This window comes from Onychostoma macrolepis, chromosome 15 (assembly GCF_012432095.1).
Source record: "Onychostoma macrolepis isolate SWU-2019 chromosome 15, ASM1243209v1, whole genome shotgun sequence".
Lineage (NCBI taxonomy): Eukaryota > Metazoa > Chordata > Actinopteri > Cypriniformes > Cyprinidae > Onychostoma > Onychostoma macrolepis.
In genome coordinates this window covers 406823-430826 of record NC_081169.1, presented here as the reverse complement: position 1 = coordinate 430826, position 24004 = coordinate 406823, and the positions used below count along the sequence as shown (strand labels likewise).

Genomic DNA, 24004 nt, shown 5'->3' with positions numbered 1-24004 from the left:
TTAAACTAATTAATCACGCTTTTTTTTTCTGACAATAATCGTGATTAATCTCACCTAAAATTAAAGTTTTTTAAATATATTTTTATATTGAAATAATTGTGCATGCAATCTTCAAATTAATGTATAAACAACACAAAGACAGTGTCACGGATCCGTCTGGCACTCTTCACCACTGAACACCATCACCTGAGTTCCTATCCTAATCACCCGCACCTGCTCCCAATCACCACAGCCACTTAGCCTCAGTATAAAAGCACACACCTCAGTCTCACTGTTTGTCTGGTCTTGTACGTACATACTCACGAAGAGGACTCTCTGACTAGTTCAGCTTTCGATATAACTTACCTGCGTGACTTACCTCCTGTGTTTCTCCCTAGTGTTCTGTATTTCCACGCTCTCTCCAGACCCCGTACTCCTGAGGTGTGTGCTCTGTCCCTGTGTCTCCTGTTCTGCGGATCATCTGCAAGGAAAGGATTTCAAGTCATCCTCTTCACCAAGCTCCAAGGAAGGAAATCTAAAAATTTTATTCACTCCAGTGCATCACCCCACTATCCTTCACTACTGCGTGATTCTAAATAAATATCTTTGTTTGTACTCACCATCTGTGTCACGCCTATTCCGCTACAGAAGACCGGACCGTTTACCGATGATGAAGCTGGAGTTGGCCTCCATTAACGTGTGCCCCAGGAAGGAGGACAATGTTTCTGGAGGTAGTACTGTGTTTATTTTTCAGAACGGCAGAAGTGTTGAAGACCATGTGGAAGAATTTATTGAAACCAGTTACCAAGCCATCTGCAACGATCTCACTTTAATGGACTGTTTCCGAGTTGGGCTAGATGAGGACATTAAAATGCTAATGCCACTAGGTGATCCCAGCTGGTCTTTGGCACAGTACTTGGAGTTTGCCCTATGGATTTCAGGATCAGCATTTCAAGTAGGCATAATGGAGATCGCACCAGCCCCTGAATCCAGTCCCAACATTCCGACCACTCTGCTGTCGAGTCAGTCCGCCTCTTCCACTCATCTATTCTAGTCAGTCGACATCCCCTGCACTCTCAAACCCGCCGCCGTTCGCTGCCACCGCAAGCCCGCCGACCGAGAGTATGGCAGGCCCGCCGACCGAGAGTATGGCAGGCCCGCCGACCGAGAGTATGGCAGGCCCGCCGATCGAGAGTATGGCAGGCCCGCCGACCGAGAGTATGGCAGGCCCGCCATCAAAGAGTATGGCAAACTCGCTGACAGAGACTGAAGTGCCTGTAGGAATTTTGGTGGAGTATGAGGGGATGTCGTACCTGCCTGTGCCTGCTCCTCGCAAGAGCCCTCCTGTGTCTCCGCTGGTTCCATCCAGCTCGCCTGTGTCTCCGCTGGTTCCATCCAGCTCGCCTGTGTCTCCGCTGGTTCCATCCAGCTCGCCTGTGTCTCCGCTGGTTCCATCCAGCTCGCCTGTGTCTCCGCTGGTTCCGTCCAGCTCCGCGCTTCCCGAGCGCCCCCCAAGAATCCGCGCTGCTTTCATCCAGCTCCGCGCTGTCAGAGCGCCCCCGAGAATTTGCGCTGCCTAAGCGCCCCCTAGAGCCTGTCCCTTCCAGAGGCGGAGGGGCCCTGATTTCACCCTTAATTTTGGGGGGGGGCCATACCCCTGAGAGTCCTGCTCTGTCCTGGGCGCCCAAGCTCCCTGCTCCACCATGGCCTCCCAAGCTCCCTACTCCGCCATGGTCACCCAAGCGCCCTGCTCCGCCATGGCCGCCGGAGTCCCCTGTATCCCTGTTCTGCACCGGCTTCCAGGGCGCCCAAAAAATTATGACATTATAATAAATGTCATATTTAGCTACCTGTGCCCTTCAGCAAGTAGGAAATATACAGAAATTGAATAAATTTATCAAACATAGATATAGATGAATCCTTAAAGCTACAAAAGTTATTGATTTCCTCTTTTTTTCTTTTGTTCTTTGATTAACAGATATAAAAGCAGCTGGGTTATTAGGTTATTCTGCCGTTATACAATATAGAGTCTGCTGTTATACTATATATATATATATATATATATATAGAGAGAGAGAGAGAGTTACTATATACAGTTTATAGTATATAGTAACTCTTCTGAAGGTTCTTTTAGGAGGTCTTCTAGAAAAGCTACAATTACTAAAATACATTTCTAGCTACATTAGGACACGGGGCCTTGAGTGCAGAGTCAATATTTTGGCCAATATATGTTAATTTCATAGTGTATTCATAATGAAGTATTGTAACGGGGCGAACGAGACGCGAGACGTGCGGATCCATCTGCAAAGGCTTTTATTCAGAGACGAGGTCATAAACACAGGCAGGGTCAAAACATCAGCAAACAGGTATAACACAGACAAGGCAAAGAGTAATCCTAGGACAAGCGTGGGTCTTTGATCGGCGAACAATATCCAGAGGGCTTGAGAAAAGGGTAGTCCAATAACATGAGCAATAGTCCAAACGAGGAACAAATAGAGTCCGAACGGCAAGACAAGGATTAATCCAAGATACACTGGTAGAAATAAGGAAACAAGGCAATAAACTAGACTTAGAAAACACAGAAGAGCTCCGTAATGTAGCTATCACTGGCAGAGTGATATACGCTAGAGGCTAGACAATACTGGAACTAAACAGAAACACAGAATGGCTCGGTAAGGCAGCTAACACTTGGAGAGTGCTACACGCAGAACAATACTCGACGACTTGAGCAGGATCTGAGTGCGTTTTAAATACAGTGTATAATAGCTCTCAGGTGAGCGTGTGATTGATGACAGCAGTGTGATCAGTGCAGTGGATGATGGGAAATGCAGTACAGTGTAATGTGCAACAGTCTGTTTGGTGCGAGAGTCAATGTAATGAAATAGCTATCTCTGGTGGCTAGCAGATGGAAGTCCAAGAACCAGATTCATGACAAACACTATGATGGTCATGATTAATGTCATGTTGTAGAAATAGATAACACTGAATAATATTGAAAAAAAAAAAAAAATACTGTGGCAGATGTTTGTCATTTAAAGTGAATTTAAAGGAAACACTGCATTGATTTAGAAACATATTTGTTTCCATCCTTCCTATTTTTGTTTTTAAACCAAAACATATTTCCCTTTAGTTGCATGCCTTCTTTCTAATATCATTTGAGTAAGTAGCGACAGCTTCTTTTGCATCCAGTTTGCCTATGTTTGGTAGTTATGTATTATCCGGTGTTTGTATTTCATATAGTCATAGCTATATTTCTCCTTCTCGCTGTCAGCCTGCTGTGCTTCTCTACCAACCACTGAAGTGATCAACCAGGTCAACCCCACCTTACTCTTATATTAGGAATTAAGTAGTAAAACTTGCTTTTAAGAGTTTTGTGAATAGGTTTAAAATAAAACTCTCAGCTAGGAAGTCATAGAAAAATGCTAAAAAAAAGAAAAATAAGCAAATTAATACGAGATCTTGTAAATCTACACTCAGGCTAAGATGTAAAAATGTTACAATTTATAATGTCTGATCATAAAAGTGTCATTCTGCTTCTGTTGTAGAAATGTGAAAAGATGAAATATCATCCCTGTATGCCAGTATTTTATGTTTTCTGACTAAATATTTTTTCTGCCTTCCACAATCTGTGAATACTGCCCTCGAGAGTCATGTGAGCTGATAATATCTTCTCTTCCAATAACTCAGCAGGGGAGCGAGGGCAACCAAATCATGAGATGACCCCTGAGGTTATCTGAGGAATCTGAGAGGTGCTATGAGCTATGAAGCCCTGCAGATTCAGTCACATTTTATTTGAAGTAGAAAACAAGCTGAAAGAAAAAAAAAAAGATGAAGAAAAAGCATGCATCAAATACTAATAACTAGGCTAAATAACCAGCTGTGTAAGTCACACTTTCAAATGTGGTAACAAATTTAAAACAGTTCCTGATCTCCCAACACACCTGTGAAGGCTAATCATCAGTACTTAAATAAAAAAAAACATTAAATTAAAAACACATTGTAAGTGGTCAAAGCAGCACAGTAAACTTATCACTGCAGGCTGTCTAGCAGTGATACTTGCCACTTATCACTTTGGCACCACAGCGCTTTTCAACTAGTTTTAAATACCGCTGGTTTAACACAACACACACAATACTTGACGAAAAGCTTGTCGAAATTTCAACACACGAAGCATGCAATGACACAGTTTCAACACTTTCAGAGTAAGTATTAGATAAGGAGGCACAGCAACGCATGCGATGACCCACAAGGTTATCTGAGGAATTTGAGAGAGCTCTGCGTAATGCGCTGAAGCTCCAGTTGCGTTTCATTACGACTCGATATATTCTCTGCACTAGACACAGAACGGAGAAGAAGAGCAGAGCAAAGCTTTGCACATGCACGCGTACAGTATCACGATCAGATGACATTAACACGTGTTGTCATATCTAGCTGGCTCCAGTCCAAAATTAATCCAGGATTACACTTTAACACAGAGAGAACTCAATGACTAATAAACGCGGCTGACGGAGGCTTCAATTGCCGAAGACTTTTGAGAAAAGACAATCAACAGACTGCAAAAGGAAACAGAAGACACAGACGAGATCCGAAACAAAATCAAAATAATGAGGTCTAAAGGAGCGTTTGTGTTTGTGTTACTGGGCGCGTTAACAGCGTATTACGTGTATTCACCAATCCCGAATAACATAGAGGAGAGATGGAAACTAATGCTCACTGATTCTTTCTTCAGGAGTTTAATCCAGTTGGTAAGTTTGCATGCATTTGTATTTTAACACGTATTGAGTTGCTTGTAAGATTGACAGCCATCAGTCTAAATTTAATGACGGTTTAACGCACATATTGCCATGCATTTGCAATGTTACGGCCGTATGGTATCGGGTTATTATTTTGGACCGGTTTGATCAAAGAGTGTGATTACGCAACTAATAGCAGGAGTAGCATATTTGTCCGGTCAGTTAAGCGTTTGATTATTTGTTTGAATTGTTTGGCATGACACCACACCAGCAGATTTAGTTTACAGATTATGTCAATTCTTAATCCGAGCATTGTATAGTGAGCTTTGTGGCTAATAATAGCTGGAAATTATAGCAGGAAATAGAAATTAAATGCATGCATGTGTAAAATGCACCTCAAATAGGAGAGTCTTGGAATATTAGCTATGTCTCTCTCTCTCTCTCTCTCTCTGTCTCTCCAAACTACAGCTGTTTTGAAATCTCCATCTACTGTGTAGTGTCACTGTTGTTACAAATACTGGACATCAGCTTACATTTTGAAGTGACATTTAAAATGTATGAAATTCATGATATTTAAACCATTGGTCAGCATCCTGACTCCACCTTTCATTTTAAACATTATAAAAGGTAAGCAAATGTGAAACTAATTGGGGAAAATAAATAAATAAATAATACTGAACAAATACCTAAATCATGGCTGAACAAATGAACACCATAGCACAAAGTGTGGCTATGGGTTTTATGCTCACCCAAGACTATACCCCTAGATACTCTTTTCTTCTGAAGAAAAATACTGTTGAGTGTGTAGCAAAGGATTTGGTGAGTTTTGGTACATACTACATCATGTATGCATTTTTAACGGATCACGCTTTTGCATAGTCACATGCATCCTATCATTGTAAACTGGCACTGGTGTCAAAAGTATTCACATTCATTACTCAGGTAGAAGTATAGATACCAGGGTTTAAAAAGACTTCTGTAGAAGTTGAAGTATCAACTCAAGCTTTTTACTCAAGTAAAAGTACTGGTTTCAAAACTACTTAAAGTATAAAAGTAAAAGTAATGTAAGGAAAAAAATGCCATTAAGGACAAAAGCTTAGGCCGCGCCACAGGGGCCTATTGTGCACTACCCCACCTCCTCAAAAAACATTTTTCTAAAGGCCATAATGAATATAATGTTATATTAAAATGTTAATGTTAAAAAATTTGGGTTGCACTAGGCTACCTGTTTCAGCCGCATATATGCCCATTAAAAAATTAACGCATTTTAGTACAATGTAAATACATTAAAGAACCATATATGTGTACTACTGAGCATTAACGTGTTTCATGGAGCGGAAGATATGATGACTAGTTGCCTATAAGTATTGTAATGGTGCAAAAAGTCAAACTTCAGAGGAATGTCATCATTAACCTTTATTGGAATGTAAATGTACACCCAAGCTTAGCTGCAGGAATCTGTGCGGGCAACGGACAAGACAATTGCTTTTACCTGGGGCAGGCTTAGTAACAATTACCCTTGTATGGTTGTCTATATAATATCAGGGGTGCGCATAAGTTTTTCAGCCTGGTTCTCATATGAGAACCTGGAGATTTGGTTTGGTCCTCACACAGGCCATGGCATGTAGTGTGACCCATAAACTATAACTATAAAAAAATTAATTAATAATAGTGATAATAATATTATTGCACTTCGTTTAATATTTTTGTTTTTATATATATAAATTAACTAACTAAAAATAAATAAACTAAATAATCAAGTATGATAATACAAATGCAATTATTTCATAATAAACTTAAAAATAAAATGTTAACATTTTTATTTGTATTATACGACGGCGTTTTAGTGCCTCGTTAAAAAATGTAAAAAATCTAAGATTACGAGATTAAAGTCGTAATATTTCGAGAATAAAGTCGTAATATTTCGAGAATAAAGTCGAAATGTTTCGAGAATAAAGTCGAAATGTTTCGAGAATAAAGTCGAAATGTTTCGAGAATAAAGTCGAAATGTTTCGAGAATAAAGTCGAAATGTTTCGAGAATAAAGTCGAAATGTTTCGAGAATAAAGTCGAAATGTTTCGAGAATAAAGTCGAAATGTTTCGAGAATAAAGTCGAAATGTTTCGAGAATAAAGTCGAAATGTTACGAGAATAAAGTCGAAATGTTTCGATCATTTAAATCGTAGAAATTAAAGTTATAATATTTCGAGAGTATAGCCTATATCGCGCATGCAAATTGCCCTCGTTGAGAGCACCGGGAGAAGTTACCGGCCCACCGGAATTGATTTGAATATTGTTGTGTCCGAGCGGCCGCATCATCTTACTGGGATGTCAATTTTAAGGACTCGCGGGAACAGCTTAATATCAAGAATATGATATTTATTAACAGACGGAACAGGAACAACTGTTTATCTTAACATAAGCTCACACACTCAATCGATATTCCTTTGGGGGGCGCGGTAGCTCTCTTATTTAACCCTTTTTTTAATACACTACAAATATAGCTATGTGGGATTATTAGCAGAAATCATACCATGTGTCATACTCGCGGGGACAGTATGCTTGGAAATAATATTTAATGTCTTCCATTGCATTCATTATTTGTAGCGTGCCAGCCAACCAGTAATCGCAACAATTTTGTGCTTTGTTGCTTTTACACACAGCTCAGCTTTCAAATTCTGCCGGTTTTATAACGAAATACAAATTATAAATGTGTTTTTGCTCTTTATTTCAAGTTTATAGCAAGATATAAATTGAAGGAACATCATAAGGCATAAAAAAAAATTATAATGAAAATGTCTCGTTGTTCGTTATTGTAATCGGAAAGATGATTGACTCACATGCCGCTTAACAAACACATTATTGCAATATAGCCTACATATTGTTTGTATTTCGCTATAAAACTGACAGATTTTGAAAACTGAAATTTGGAATATCTCCCGGTGCTCCAAATCCGGGCTATTTGCATGAGCAAAAGGCTAGAATAGCCTATCTCAAAATATTATAACTATATAATCTTTATTCTCAAAACATTTCGACTTTAATCTCGTAATATTTCGACTTTATTCTTGTAGAGTTTCGACTTTATTCTCGTAGTTTCGACTTTATTCTCGAAATATTACGACTTTAATCTCGTAATCTTAGATTTTTTTTTTTTTTAACGAGGCACTAAAACGCCGTCGTAGTATTATTATCATTATTTTTATTTTTATTTTCATCATTTTCAAACGTAAAATCAGCGAGCTTTTATTTTGGCGGCTTGCCGGCAAGTAAGTATTATGCGCTTCCGGGTTTAGCGCTGCTGATGGAATTGCGTCAGTGAATGAAATGTCACAGATAGCTTTGCTTTGAAAACGGCAGCAGGTAGCCTAGATTATGCTTTCAGTTTGAATAGAAATCTTATACAGTACAGTTTGTCGATCTAAAATGGTAATTGTGCATTAACAGCTGTCAACCATGTCGGTACGCAAATGCGCTGTCAAAACTTATTTACGCAGCGCAATTTTAATTTTGGTTGTGCATGCGGACCACTTATTTGCACCCCTGACTATATACAATAAACATTAGTGCTGTCAAAATTAATGATTAATCAATAAACTCAATCCTGATACTTTCCTGGTTTATACTATGCATCTATAGCTAATGGCAACAATGTCACATTTAACTAGAAGATGTAACAAACACTTTGGACTCAATGCTGTATGTACAACAACAGAGTAATCTACATCAGTTACATTTCGCTCGAGTTCTCTTCTTGAGTCTCTGCCACAGACATCTGCGTACTTGGCTACATACGTCTGCTGTGTCCAGTGTTGGGGGTAACGAGTTACAAAGTTAGTATAGCCTACTTATCACAACATTGTCAATCGCAAACGCTAATTTATTCAAACGTCTCTCTACCGAACTACCTACTGTAGCTTCATTTGCGGAGGACGAAGAGAAATCACCCGTTTGATAAATGAGCCAGTAGTGGAGAAATAATAACTTTTAAGAAATAATCTTTTTTGAGTAACGACCCCAACACTGGCTATGTCCTTGCTGGAGTGTGACGTGATTTGTGTCATGTGCAGGTGCGATGGATCGCGTACAAACCAATAGGGTGTCGGAATGGTATATGTTTATACTTCTCATCCAACCACAATCAAATTCACTCTATCCGGACGGCGCGATTTATCTGGATAGGTTTTTTTTTTTTTTTTTGAACAATGACAAGCTGGAATGAAAACAAGCCGAAATGAAATACGAGTAACGAGGCTATTTTTAAAATGTAAGGAGTAGAAAGTACAGATAATTGCGTGAAAATGTAAGGAGTAGAAGTAAAAAGTCGTCTGAAAAATAATTACTCCAGTAAAGTATAGATACCCAAAATTTCTACTTAAGTAAGGTAACGAAGTATTTGTACTTCGTTACTTGACACCTCTGTAAACTGGCCTGTCAATCATCTTGCCACAGTTAACATCCTCATATACAGTATCTCACAAAAGTGAGTACACCCCTCACATTTCAGCAACCATTTTAGTATATCTTCTCAAGGGACAATACTATAGAAATGAAAATTGGATCTATTTTAGAGTAGTCAATGTGCAGCTTGTACAGCAAGTAGACATTTAATGTCCTTTGAAAATAACTCAACATATAGCTGGCAACAAAAGTGAGTACACTCTAAGTGATAAGCGCTATACGTCGTTTAACCATGCAAAGCCACATGTCCTATTCATCATGTTCATGTTTTTGTCTGATTGACAGGACTATACAAATTTGTGTATCTTGTATCAGAGCAGCTAAAATCTGGTGCTTTGAGTACAATTCTCTCATACGGACCACTGGATGTTCAACATGCACCTCATGACAAAGAACTCTCTGAGGATTTGAGAATTAGAATTGTTGCTCTCCACAAAGATGGCCGGGGCTATAAGAAGTACGGTAACACCCTGAAACTGAGTTACAGTACAGTGGCCAGCGTCATACAGAGGTTTTCCAAGACTGGTTCTACTCGGAACAGACCTCACAGTGCTTCAGGTGCAGAAGCTGGCTTCAAAATACAGACGCATGAGTGCTGCCAGCATTGCTTTAGAGGTTGCAGAAGCGGAAGGTCAGCTTGTCAGCGCTCAGATCATACGCCGCACACTACAACAAGTCGGTTTGCATGGCGGTCGTCCCAGAAGGAAGCCTCTTCTGAAGCTGGCTCACAAGAAAGCCCGCAAACAGTTTGCTGAAGACAACCTGCCCAAGAGCAAGAATTACTGGAACCACGTCCTGTGGTCTGATGAGACTAAGATAAACTTGTTTGGCTCAGATGGTGTCCAGCATGTGTGGTGACGCCCTGGTGAGGAGTACCAAGAAAACTGTCTTGCCTACAGTCAAGCATGGTGGTGGTAGCTTCATGGTCTGGTTCTGGGGAGCTGCGGCTCATTGAGGGAAGCATGGAGTCCAACATGTACTGTGACATTCTGAAGCAGAAGATGATGCCCTCCCTTCAGAAGCAGTTTTTCAACATAATAACGACCCCAAACACACCGCCAAGATGTCAACTGCCTTGCTGATGAAGCTGAAGGTGATGGAGTGGCCAAGTATGTCTCCAGACCTGAACCCTATTGAACACCTGTGGGGCATCCTCAAGCTGAAGGTGGAGAAGCACCATGTGTGTAACATCCAGCAGCTCCGTGATGTCAGTATGGAGGAGTGGAAGAGGATCCCAGCAACAACCTGCACAGCTCTGCTGAACTCCGAGCCCAGGAGGATTAAAGCAGTGCTGGATAACAATGGTGCCCACACAGTTTTGACATGTTCACTTAGAGTGTACTCATTTTTGTTGCCAGCTATTTTGACAATAATGGCTGTGTGTTGAGTTATTTTCAAAGGACAGTAAATCTTTACTGCTATACAAGCTGCACATTGACTACTCTAAAATATATCCAAGTTTCATTTCTATAGTATTGTCCCTTGAGAAGATACATTAAAATGGTTGCTGAAATATGAGGGGTGTACTCACTTTTGTGAGATACTGTGTGTGTGTATGTATGTATATATACATACATATACAGTTCTGTTCAAAATAATAGCAGTCCAACATCACTAACCAGATCAATCACTGTTTTTGGTAGAAATTATATTTCTACATGGCAAATATTTTACTAGTAGGTGTGGTAGAGTAATAGAAAACCAACAGACCCAACAGTCTTGACATGCATGCTGTTGATTCTGTGTAATTGAATCATTTAATTTAAAAGGGTGTGTTCAAAATAATAGCAGTGTGGAGTTTAATTAGAGAGAAAATCATTCTGTGAAAAAAATGGTGTCAAAAAAGTGGCCCTTATTTAAGGACGAAGGCAGCAAATGTTGTACTGTGCATTTCTCTCTGAAAATCTGAGTAAAATGGGTCGCATTAAAAAGTTGATTAGAGAGGGGAAAACATATAAAGAAGTGCAGAAAATGATAGGCTGCTCAGCTAAAATGATATCAAATGCTTTAAAATGGCAACCAATACCAGAAAGATGTGGAAGAAAACGGAAAACTACCATTCGAATGGATCGAAGAATAGCCAAAATGGCAAAGACTCAGCCAATGATCAGCTCCAGGGTGATCAAAGAAAGTCTAAAGTTACCTATGAGTACTGTAACAATTAGAAGACGCCTATGTGAAGCCAAGCTATCGACAAGAAGCCCCCGCAAAGTCCCAGTGTTGAAAAAATGAAGAGGTTACAATTTGCCAAAGAACACATTGACTAGCCTAAAGAGAAATTGTGCAATATTTTGTAGACTGATGAAGCAAAATTGTCTTTTTGGGTCTTGGGGCCACAGACAGTTTGTCAGACGACCCCCAAACACTGAATTCAAGCCACAGTACTCTGTGAAGACAGTGAAGCATGGTGGCGTCAGCATCATGATATGAGCATGTTTCTCATTCTACGTGTTGGGCCTATTTATTGCATTCCATGGATCATGGATCAGTTTGAGTACATTAAAATACTTAAAGAGGTTTTGTTGCCTTATGCCGAAGAGAAAATGCCCTGGAAATGGGTGTTTCAACAAGACAACGACCCCAAACACACCAGTAAGCGAGCAGCATCTTGGTTCCAGACCAACAAGATTAACGTTATGGAGTGGCCAGCCCAATCTCCAGACATTAATGCAATAGAAAACTTGTGGGGTGACATCAAAAATGCTGTTTCTGTGGCAAAACCAAGAAATGCAGAGGAATTGTGGTATGTAATGCAATCGTCCTGGGCTGCCAGACTCCATGCAACACAGATGTGAAGCAGTTCTCAGAAACCGTGGCTATACAACTAGATGTTAGTTCAGTCATTCACAAGAAAGCTAAATCTTCAAGCAGTTTTCAGTTTATAGAGTAAATTTTGACTTTGTAAAGAAAAATGCAGACACTGCTATTTTTTTTTTGAACAGTCTAATATTGCTTTTTCTTCACTTTCTGTAAAGTAATAACAAATTTACTACATTTTTCTTCATGTTTTGATTTAGAATAGAATGTGCAATGTTCCCAATGCATTTGTGTGTATTGAAGTAAAAGTTATTTTGAGCTTTACTCACTTTTTTAAACACACTGCTATTATTTTGAACACAACTGTACACACAGACACACACACACACACACTCCATATTTCAGTTCAGTTTAATTTACACTTGTCTTTGATGTGAAGAACTCTCCTCATGTTTTTGTATAGTGATGCATTTATAAAATTTCACAATGTTGTTGCAAATTAAATACATATTTTTCATCAGTTTAGATGTTAATTATTAATCACTTAAAACACTTTATTTAAATCTCTCTACTTAACCCTCGGTCTAACACATCTACCATGTTTGTAGGGCCATCATTTAGGGGGCTCTGCAGCCAAGAGAGTCCCTACATGGTTTAGAAAATTAACCTATTACCAAAGGAGACTGAAGTCTAAACTAGAACTGGTGACAAGAGACTTAAGACTTAACACTGTGAACATCACTGGAGTAACATCATTTAACATCAACTGGCTTAACAATGGGCTGTTGTCTACCGAAGCAAAAGATTAGGGGATTCTGGCTATTAGTGAGATGATCTCAGCTGATCAACCATGTGTCTGCCCTATTCATAACCTTTTTGAGAAAATAAGCCAGGCACCGTGTGACTTCCACTTGCATAAAATAAGCCAAAAACATCCCTTTAAGTGTTTTTTTTTGTTTGTTTGTTTTGTTTCCCCTCTTCACAGGCAGAACTGAGCGAGTGGATGGGACTATTGCACTACATGAAAGTTATGATGTTCGTCACCATTGCAGAGCGAGTAGTGCCTGTGTCAGATGAGAGGGTGCAAGTGTCAGATGAGAATTTTGATGGGGTAGAGGTGATTGTGTACCAGCCAAGCCAGCAAGAAGAATCAGGAGAGCTAAGAAGAGCCATCATTTACCTGCATGGAGGTGGATGGTGTCTTGGCAGCTCCCGTGAGTATCATTAATCACACAACGCTGTATAACAGAGTGTTCTAGCTTTTTATATCTTAATGGCAGTGGTGGAAAGAGTACTAAGAAATTGTACTTAAGTAAAAGTATTGCTACTTAAGGAAAAATTTGCTTGAGTACAAGTAGAAGTACTGAAAAATAATATGACTCAAGTAAGAGTAGTTTGCTGAAAAACTACTCAAGTTACTGCGTTACAAAGTAATAATTATGTCTTTTATTATTTTTCTATTCTTATCCAAAATGAGATGATGTGAGCATTATGGATCAGGGTTAACCCTAACCATAACACCCATGTAGACCTACTGTAATGTCTGTTTCACAAGTGAGACCCAGGAAATCCCTTATATGGACAAATGCATCAGATATCACTATAATAACATGCAGACAGAGACGCTTTGACTGATGAAACATGGAAGACAATAAACACACAACTGCAATGCAATGCTAATTGACATAGCTTGTATCACAGTATAGAATTTTATAAACTATATTTTCTGTCTCACTGTGATAAGAAGCAACATGGAACCACAGAAGCTAACAGTTTCAAACACGATTGATGTTATATAGTGATTTTAGAGCAAAACATGAAATTAGTCTCATAAATGGTCATGTTTGATGCTATGTTAAGCAAACATACTACCTATCCCTGTTGCCAGGAGCAACTGTTTTATAACTAATTTTGAAAAGTACATTCGCGTATAAGATTATGTGGTTGTGTTTAAGAAGAGCAAAAGCAAAGAAGGGTAAGTGAAGGTTTAAAAGAAAAGAAATGGTTTAAAACATTGTGAATAGAAAGTTGCCAGTAAAAAAATAATGTGGGGTATGAGTAAGGTTGGGCATCATTTGAATTGTAATGATTCCGATTCTTGTCAATTCCTAATTTCAATTCCAATAAGGTTAAATATATATATATATATATATATATATATATATATATATATATATATATATATATACACATATATACATATGTATATGTATATGTATATATATATATATAAATAAAAATCTTAGATATCATCTTATTGCAAAATATTTCACTGTTAGCTGAACACTACGAATGAAAATCAATAGGCTAAAGAACACTTACAGTACACAAGGATGTGTGTGCAGCAGAGAAAACAGCCCGTGAGTCTTCTTGACTTGAATGGTTTAAAATCACATTGAAAGTGTAGTTTGTTATAATAACAAAGATGGACTCCAGGTACATTTTTCGGTAGGACGAAAAAAAGAGCATTTTATTTAACGTGTAACCCATACCTAGGCTTGGAAATCCAAAATCTATTCCAATTCTGGAACAGGATGCTTAAGGTCAGGAATTGTCTACTTGTTATAAAATTAAAATTTTGATTCCTCTTATCGATTCCTTTGTGCGCATTTTAACATGACTTAAACCATTCAAGCACAAGAAGACTCGTGCTCTGTTTTCTGTACTGCACACATAGAGGCGTAGCCATCATTTATTTATATAAATAAATAAATAAACTTCTAACTTTGGTCTAATTGAATTGGTCTAATCTTTATTTTTCTTATGTCTTTTAATTGGCTAAGAAATCAAATATACTGCTGGACGATAACCAATAATTTGTATTCTATATATTTTTTTTCTGTATTTTCCTAATGACAGTTTTAGGATTGGTTTATACAAACACATAATACGACAGAATAGTTTCTATACTGTAATAAATGTTATGTCAATTAGCACTGTATTATTCATATACTATATTAATTACCTGGAAATTACCTGAAATTTACAGTGGCCGAGAGAGCTCAACGCGCGGCAGCTTCAGAAAACACATGCAAATAGAAAAAGCACCAGCATCATCAGTTTGACAGCAGGTGCTGCAAATGCTCACAACACAAACAAATAAAGAAATGCGCTGCAAATGCTCACAACCAAATTTTTACAAGAATTTTATTCGCAGTGTGTTTCTTTATTTGGTTGTGTTGTGAGCATTTGCAACGCGCGTGTTGTCAAATTGATGAAGTTGTTCTCTTAATTTGCAGGTGTTTTTTTTTTTCTATTTGCAGTGCGTTTCTTTATTTGGTTTTGTTGTGAGCATTTGTAGCGCGTGTTGACAAATTAATGAAGTTGTTTTCTTAATTTGCAGGTGTTTTTTCTATTTGCAGTGCATTGAGCTCTCTCGGCCACTGTAGAAATGACCTTTTTTTTAGCTACAGCAATAGCAGGATGCTTTTGTCCATATTAGGGATTTCCTGCACATCATAAGTTATTATAAATGACTTCTAAGAGGCCGTTTTGGACTTTCTGCGCAAGAGCGCCCTCCGGCTTCAAGTATGAATGAAACATGCACTGCATGGGAGTGTTTAGCACTCCGTAATGTTCACATCGTCTCGTTTTGGATGTGAATAAATCATCCAGTCATACATAGACTATCTTGTTTCTTCGCCCATGTGCACACACATTCAAAGCAAGCAAAAAAGTGAAAAAGTGATTTTAAATGCATCTGATTAACAGATAAATCATGGTTGATCTATCAGTAAAGTCAAGTCAAGTCACCTTTATTTATATAGCGCTTTTAACAATACAGATTGTGTCAAAGCACTTAACAGTATCAAATTGGAGGATAGAGTGTCAGTAATGTATAATAAGATTAAACACTCAATTTACTCAATTTTCAGTTAAAGGTATTTCATTATTGAATTCAGAGATGTCATTGTCTAGCTCAGTTTAGTTTAAATAGTATCTGTGCAATCAAATCGATGATAATCTCTAGAAATTAAGTGAAAATGCATGCGCTCTTATTTCAATGTTGTTGTTAATTAAGTTATTTTAGCTTCGTACATTTAGTTTAACTGCACTGTTAAAGGGGGCAATTTTTACCATTCAACTGAACTGTGTGCATGTATTTTAGACACTTACATTGTTCTTGCTCCATCCATGTAAAACTGTCCTTCTATCAACCGAGTTTCTATCTACTTATACTGCTGTGTGCTCTAGGCTTGGGCGGTAATACGGTAATATGGTATACCGCGGGATCTAAAAATAGCAACGGTATCAGTTTCAATACCGTTATACCGTCATAAAAAACAATGCACTTATATAGGAGATGAGGATATATATTAAATATAATTTATTTAATGCCTAAAAATGCGTATGCTTGGTTGTCATCACGTGACAGCGTGGAGGAGAAAGAGAGAGGGGGGGGAAGATGGCAAGTCGCGCACTGGTCTCGAAAAAGAACACAACTTCTGCAGTTTGGCAGTATTTCGGGTTTCGACCGAACGAGAAGGGAGAGGCGGTAAATACGGACGAGGCAATTTGCAAATTGTGCAACAAAAAGGTGACCGCGAGAGATGGAAATACCTCGAACCTAAGGTCGCATATACGAAACCACCATCCACTCACACTGCTGCGAGGATGCACCCGAGTTCACTCAGTGCAACCAACATGATCTCACGGAATTTTCGGCGATTCCGTGATGTCACCACAGATTCGGGGTTAATTAAGTCCGTGAACATTACACGGAATTCTGTGAGATCAGGTTGGTGCAACAGTTTCAACGCCTCCCGATGCAGGACCAACAACATCTAGGTCCACCGACAGCCGCTTTGCAATACTTTTTATAATATGGATGTTTATGTTAATTTAATTCCGTTTGACTGTTGTATTTGCACTTTTTTCTAAACTGCTATTTGTTGCTAATAAAAGTTGTTAATATTGTTGTGCATGTTATTGTTTCAGTATTAGTGTTTGGTATTCAGTTTCTGAACGGTTTAGGCACACTGTCTGAGCCTTATGTCATAATTTTTTTATTATTCACGGTAATACCGTATACCGAGGTAAAATAGGGAGGAGGTTTGACGGTATCAAAATTTGGAAACCGCCCACGCCTAGTGTGCTCTGGTAATATCAACGGTATGACCCATTTCAGGAGCTGACAAAATTACGATTTAAAATCAGAGCATAGCTCAATCACTAAAATATTGAAACGCTAATGATGATGATTCAAAATGACAACATCGGTGATTGACTGCCAAAGCAAAGTGCGGATTGAACGCCCCGCCCCCGCAGCTGAACTGGAAGATTTGATTGGTTTTGCACCCGTGTCAGACCTGTATGTTACTGACTGAAGTGCTGGGCTCCACCCCAGGAGTTTGTGCCCATCAAACACCGGCTTGCTCTGTTTCTCCATCGGTGCCGCCTTTGTTCATTTTTTTTTTTTTTTTTTTGGGACTTTGTACTTGGTAAAAAATAAATGTAGCGAAGTTGAATACTTTAGTTTTATTCTACTCAAGTAAAAGTACCACAATTTTATTATACTCAAGAAAGTAGTAAAAATGTACTCAAGTACTGTAACGAAAGTATTTGTATTTAGTTACTTTCCACCTCTGCTTAATGGTAATGTAAATGTATTTATGTGAATGCTTGACACTGGAACTTCAAAGATTTTAATTCTCCATCATTATGATAGATTTCCATTCAGACTGCAGAGAAGCCATGCATGAGGTCAGTGCAGATCAGAGTTAAAAATATAACAGCAGCTTGAGGCAAAAATGGCACCAAAATTAACAAAAATGCACCGCATATTCAAGATGCATGTGCAAAAAAAGTCCCTGCACCATTAAACAAAATCGATTACGACTGTCGAGATGAAGTGAAATATGAAAATAACTGATTTAATTTAATAATGATTTAAAAATTGAAAAGTGTTGAATGCAGAATTACATTTAGATCTGCTCATGCTGTATCAAAGAGCTCATTTTATGTGTTGGTTTTTGCAGCATTGAGCATTACAGCCAATCACACACGTTTCTGTTGAGTGTATGAATGCAACAGCTAATCAGAGGTGTTTAGTCACTGGTGAAGAAATCTGCTGAAAACCCTGGAGTTTATTTCAGTTTGCACTCACTGATTGAATTCTGCACTCTTTCAAATTATTTCATCTGAAACAAAGTGCAGAAATGATGTATGTAATACATATTGCAGTGTAGACGGCTTCAGAAATTATAGTGAGAGTTTTTGTGCTTGTGCAGAACTCGCTGAACTGAAGTCACTGACTGCTTCAGTGATAGTGAACATTCTTCTGCGAAGACAACCAATGTTGTCAACCAAGTCATGACTTTTTAATGCATGAAACTTCATAAACAGTAGATGACTGATTATTTTTCGAATGACTTAAAAATGTCAAGTGTTGCAAAAAATATCAGTTTTATTTAATATATTGCAAACGGAGATATCATCCTTTAAAATTCTGGAAGTTTAATGCCAACAAAAACGGCTCGTAGGGACTACAACGAGTCACTTCCCGGGTTTGTGACATCACAAACCCAGAAATTTACATAAACCCCGCCCCTGGGAACATGCAACAAAGGGGGCGAGGCCATGTTGTGCTGCTTTAAGCCCGGTACACACCAAGCCAACTTCAAAGAATTAGCGGCAACGAAAGCCGACAGTGTTCAACAAGTGTCGGACAAAAAAGCTGCACGTGAACACACGACTGCAAACTGAACACGTGTGTTCTGCACCTGCGTAAGAGGAGTTAGCTGTCTATATCAGCAGTTATCAATAGTAAATATTCGTTATTCAAATGGGGAAACCGAAACAAAGATATACGAGATAAACGCAGATATACGAAACGTAAACAAAGCAGCGCTTGCTTACCATTTTGAATATCAGTAATGTTGATAACTTTCATTATTTTAAGCAGCTCATGTTGTTATGAAAACATTTGCATATTGGAATGCTTATGCAAGATCATGTCACATCAAAAAACAGCCTTTTGTCTGTGCCGCCTTCATTTACTTGCCCGTTTTCATCACTTTCGCTTTAATTCTCCTGCACGGACTCGTTCACTAAACTGAACATCCGATCAGAGTTTACTCTCTCACCGACGTGAGCCCGACGAGAGCCGACGAGTGGAACACACCAAACAAACTAGCCCGACGGACACTCCCCGACGGCCGACCATCGGCTTGGTGTGTATCCGGCCTTTAGAGAAGAGGAAGAGAAAACTAGGGGTGCACGTAAAAATCTATTCATATATGAATCGCGATTCTGTCTTCTAACGATTCTAATGGATTCACAAGTTTCAAAATCAATGTTCTAAAGCAGCGGTTCTCAATCCTGTTCCTCGCGTCACCCTGCTCTGCACACGCTCTGCTCTGCATATCTCTCTCTCTCTCTGTTATTCAGATCATCAGCTCGGCTCCAACAATGAAATGTTCCATTTATACACTTTTCAAATAGGTATGAGAAGCGTTAAACATGGAAGCGTGTGCGGTTGCCGTGCTGTATTAAAGCTTTAATCAGGATAAAACCTTATATTAAAAGCTAACAGAAGCAGTAGCATTTACAAATAACAGCGTATGTAAAAGTATGAGACAACAACAAACAAAAAACATACCATTAAGAGCTGTGTGCTTGCACAGGTTCTGCGCGATCCTCTTCACTAATATCCTCTGCGTCTCAATGGGGATCAAATTGATAAGCAATATTGATGACGCCATTGTTTACAATACAACCGGAGCACATGCCGCTGAGCTGAGGGCCGGGACGTTCAGACGCGCACTAGAGGCACCAATCACAACACACTGGACCAGCTAACCAATCTGAGCCCATCATGTATTTTTGAGGGAGGGGCTTCATAAAAGCAGGAAATAATCAGCACGTTTATAGGAGAAGGGACTGAGCGGTGTGGAATAAAGGTAAATTATGTGAAAAATAATGCGTCAACCAGTCAACAGTCAACCACCTCTTTAAAGTGCTATTGGTCTCTTTTTTTTTTTTTTTTAAGTGATGGTTAAAGGGGTTACAGTTTATTTTAAGGTGTCCTTGTTACATTGGAATTATACATTTAGGTAATATGTACAAATTATTAACAACATGTATTTACTATAGGCTTAGAATTGTGGTTAACTGCATGTAATTATGCAAACTTTGCTGTTATTACTATAGTAAGAACATGTTACATATATTTTGCTTTAATCCATGAGAACTGTTTTCATCACTAGAAGCTTAATCAAATAAAAGTCAAAAGTATATATTTTTTCCCTTCTCACCTTAGGTATGGGCCCATATGATCTACTAGCCAGACACATGGTTACAGAGCTCAACGCAGTTATTGTATCTGTAGAGTAAGTATAAAATGTTGTTCATTTAATAAAAAACCTTGCTTGCTTCAACAAGGTCACACAGGATCTGGCGACTGATTGATTGATTGATTGATTGACTGATTGATTGATTGATGTAATTTTATGTAATTGTGTTTATAATTTCTATTACAGCCATTAAATTGTTAATTAATTATCAGATAATTAATAAATATTATATATAACCCAATTTGTAATAAAATAGTTTGGAATTCCCTCAGTTCCCTATTGAAGTGGAATACAAGAATATGGGAATATTACTTGTGAGCCGGTGTCTTAAGCACCTACTGCGTAGTTGATGTCACAGGCGAGGTGGCCAGCTATATGGAGTGCCTAGATAACACGTCATCAGCTTCATTGTCTTCAGTAAGCTGTTTGTCTGTGTGTGCATGTGCTATAGTCTGTGTGAGAAAGCTTAAAAAAGAAAGTTAAAGAAATAAGTGAACACAGATTTAGAAAGTGTGGCGGTGTTGCAGGCATACCAAGCTGATTTATTGAAGGATGTTGACTAACAATCTGACAGATAGACAGCCAGCCAGAGAGCAGCATCACTGGCTTAATCTGTCAGAGCTGTAAGAGAAGGATATATATTTTCTCCTAGATGCCCCGGTTTTGTCTTCCGGACTTTTCAGCATAGCCTTTGAGGTGGTGGTCGTGGACAGCGTCCTTTAGCCTAACATCTGTTCCTGCAGCTGGGTCCAGCTAGTAGCAGTAGCAGAAGGCGGCTGTTAGAGCTGCACGATTCTGGATAAATTGAGGATCACAATTTTTTGTCTCAAATAGAGATCACGATTCTCCCACGATACTGAACTAAAGAAAATAATGTGTGGCAAAATATTAATTGCTGCAGTCTATTTAAAAGTGTTTAATTTGAATGAATTATTAAACATTTTAATATATGTATTTAAAATATAATATATTTAATACATACATTTTTAATATTAAAATTTTGAAAAAGTGGTTTGAATGAATGATTCAACGACTCACTCATAAATACTTCACTTGTTTCATTACTGGATGAATCATCGTTTTTGAATGAATTTCTTGAATGATTCAATGACAAATATATTTTTAACAGTCAATTCTTGCCACCTAGTGACAAAATGATGCAAACAACACAAACGTTATTTAAAGCGCCAAAAGTTGCCTTGCTCTATTTTGATCGCTACCATAGACATCAATGTTTATATCCGAACAATAAACTTTCATCCCAGTATTTCTGTGATAACATGAATGACTGTAAGACAGAAATAATACTGGGTAGTTGAAAAGACTGTTTGTGAAGCTGTTTCTTACCTAAGCATGTCTGCTCTCTGTGTCAGCTGCAGTGCGAACGCAGATTTGAATGTTCCTGTATCATGAGTTTTTCAAAGGTTTAATAGACACGGGCGAATCAATGTCATTTAAAAATGAGATCACGTGGGTGTCTGAATCGAGATCGCAATCTTTTAACGATTAATCGTGCAGCTCTAGCGGGTGTTCTCCTCAGAAGACCTCTGAGGGTTCAGGGCTCTAGGCGGTGACCTCGCTTGATGCCAAAAATGATCTCAGAAGTCATCATGACTAAATGTGCAATAAACATTTGATTGACGAGGCTGCACACGTCTCCTGTAATTACACTTTCTCACAAAGCCTCCACGATCTGAGGGTTTAACGAGTGTAGGTGCTTTGTTTTATGATGGTCATGAGCATAGCTGTGTAGCGCTGGAGCGAGAGGTCTGGACTAGTGGTGCAATGGATCACAAAACTCACGATTCGGATCATATTACGGATTTTGAGTGACGGATTGGATCAGCAAAAAACAAAAAAAAGTTTGCTTTTCATTTATTACTGAAAGCTTACTTTAAGTACTTCTATACCACAGCAAAAACTAATAAATGAACTAATAAAGTCAGTAATAAAACCAGAACAATTACACAAATTACAAGCATGGATGAATACAACATAAAGTTACTAATAAAGTCAGTAACACTAGTAATTAATTGTAAAATAACACAATAGTGATCTTCACTGCAGGTATTCATAGGCTGCTGTCTCTTTAAGACCAAATGCACGTGTGAATGGCGCAGTCAGAATCGCGCCTCTCTCTCTGCGTGTGTGCAGCAGCGGTAAAAAAAACAAACAAAACACAGTGCACATGTTCTCTTTTGCTTAATGGTTTAAAATTGTTTGAATGGGTAAATTGGCAAGACGAAACACGTGCAAATGATAAACTTTCACTCTATGATGGTTAAACTTCACAGTTAACCAGCAAACCATGGGATCTGGTCCGTACGGATCACGGATCATCTACGATCCGTCGCACCCCTAGTCTGGACTCTCTTATTTCAAGCGCTTACATAAAGTCTCCAAAGGAGGCAAAGTTTTAACCTATGCTTACTCCCAAGGGAAGTGTTACATTCTATTAGAGGAATGAAACAGCAGATGAAGAAGATGGGCAATACTGCTTCTCACATGCCACATCTCACATCTGTTGTTTCCAGTATTGTGAATATGAGATGAAAATGATCCGCTCCTTCTGTATTTGTATATGTAGGGATGTCAGACATAGTTGAAAAAGATGGGCAATACTACTGTCTGCATCCCACTTCACCATCTGTCGTCTCCCCAGTATTGTGTACACAGAGGTAGAAGCAATATACAATATTTCTGTATTTGCATGTACGATGTATGGGCATAGATCAGGAAGATGGGCAATCCCACTTCCTTGTCACCTAGATGGCCATTGGGACAAGACTACAGGAACCAGATGAGTCCTCTTCACAATCTGACTTTGTTGCAGCCTAGGATTAAAATGCTGGTTTCGTCTGGCCAGAGGAGAATGGCACACTATTTCAACTCACTGTTTCTCTGTTTGATACTGCAAAGCTGCTTTGACACAATCTGCATTGTAAAAAGCGCTAAATAAATAATGTTGACTTGACTTCTTGCGTCCCACTTCCTCACCTGCCGCTTTTCTAAAGGATGAATACGGAGATGGAAGTGTTATGCTCCTTCTGTGTTCACATACGTAGGGTTGGCAGACATAGTTGCAGAAGATGGACAAAACCACTGTTTGTGTCCCACCTCATGATCTGTTATCTCCTCAGTATTGTGAATACAGAGGTAGAAGCGACATGCTCTTTCTCTATTCGCCTGATATACGGAGCATGGATGAGGAAGATGGGTTTCTCACCACACTTCTCATCTGCCATTTCTTCAGTGTTGTGAATACAGTGCTAGAGTGGTACATATGCAGATACTAGGGGTGGAACGATACATGTATTCGTACCAAACCATCACGGTACGGACATCTCGGTTCGGTGCATGAGGCCTTACAACGAATACAGGCAATTCACCCTCAATCCAGAAGGGGGCGCCTGCAGTAATGCAACGCTGTTTGATAACCGCCAGCTGAAGAACAGCGAATGCCATGAGTTGCGCACTTGGAAACAAAGCCCCCTAGACAATCACCATGTGCTGATTCTGAACACGTCTCTTGTAATACACATAGACTGACAAAGGAGTATACTTTAAAGGTGTACGCACTCAACTGTTTGCGAAATGGAGCTTTGTGCTCGTGTATCCTACCTCTCTCATTACGGCACAAATCCAAATATTCCGTAATATTTCCATATTTACGATGTAATGTATCTGAATGCTAAACTATTATTTATTATGTAATGATAGGCTTTGTACTTCAGTCACGTTCCAACAGTGACACAGAGGAGGGTGCGCTGATGTTTGGTTC

General features: G+C 38.8%; 1 protein-coding gene across 1 annotated transcript in view; it reads left to right on the top strand.

Moving 5' to 3' along the window:
- Window positions 1-3942: 3942 nt before the first annotated feature.
- The window catches only part of aadac (arylacetamide deacetylase), a 33264-nt gene continuing 13202 nt past the window's right edge, over window positions 3943-24004 (top strand). Inside the window, exons 1-3 of the mRNA XM_058745494.1 lie at window positions 3943-4724; window positions 12915-13143; window positions 20190-20259. Coding sequence (XP_058601477.1) covers window positions 4584-4724; window positions 12915-13143; window positions 20190-20259 — 440 coding nt within the window. The 5' untranslated portion in view covers window positions 3943-4583. The remainder of the gene's footprint in view (window positions 4725-12914; window positions 13144-20189; window positions 20260-24004) is intronic.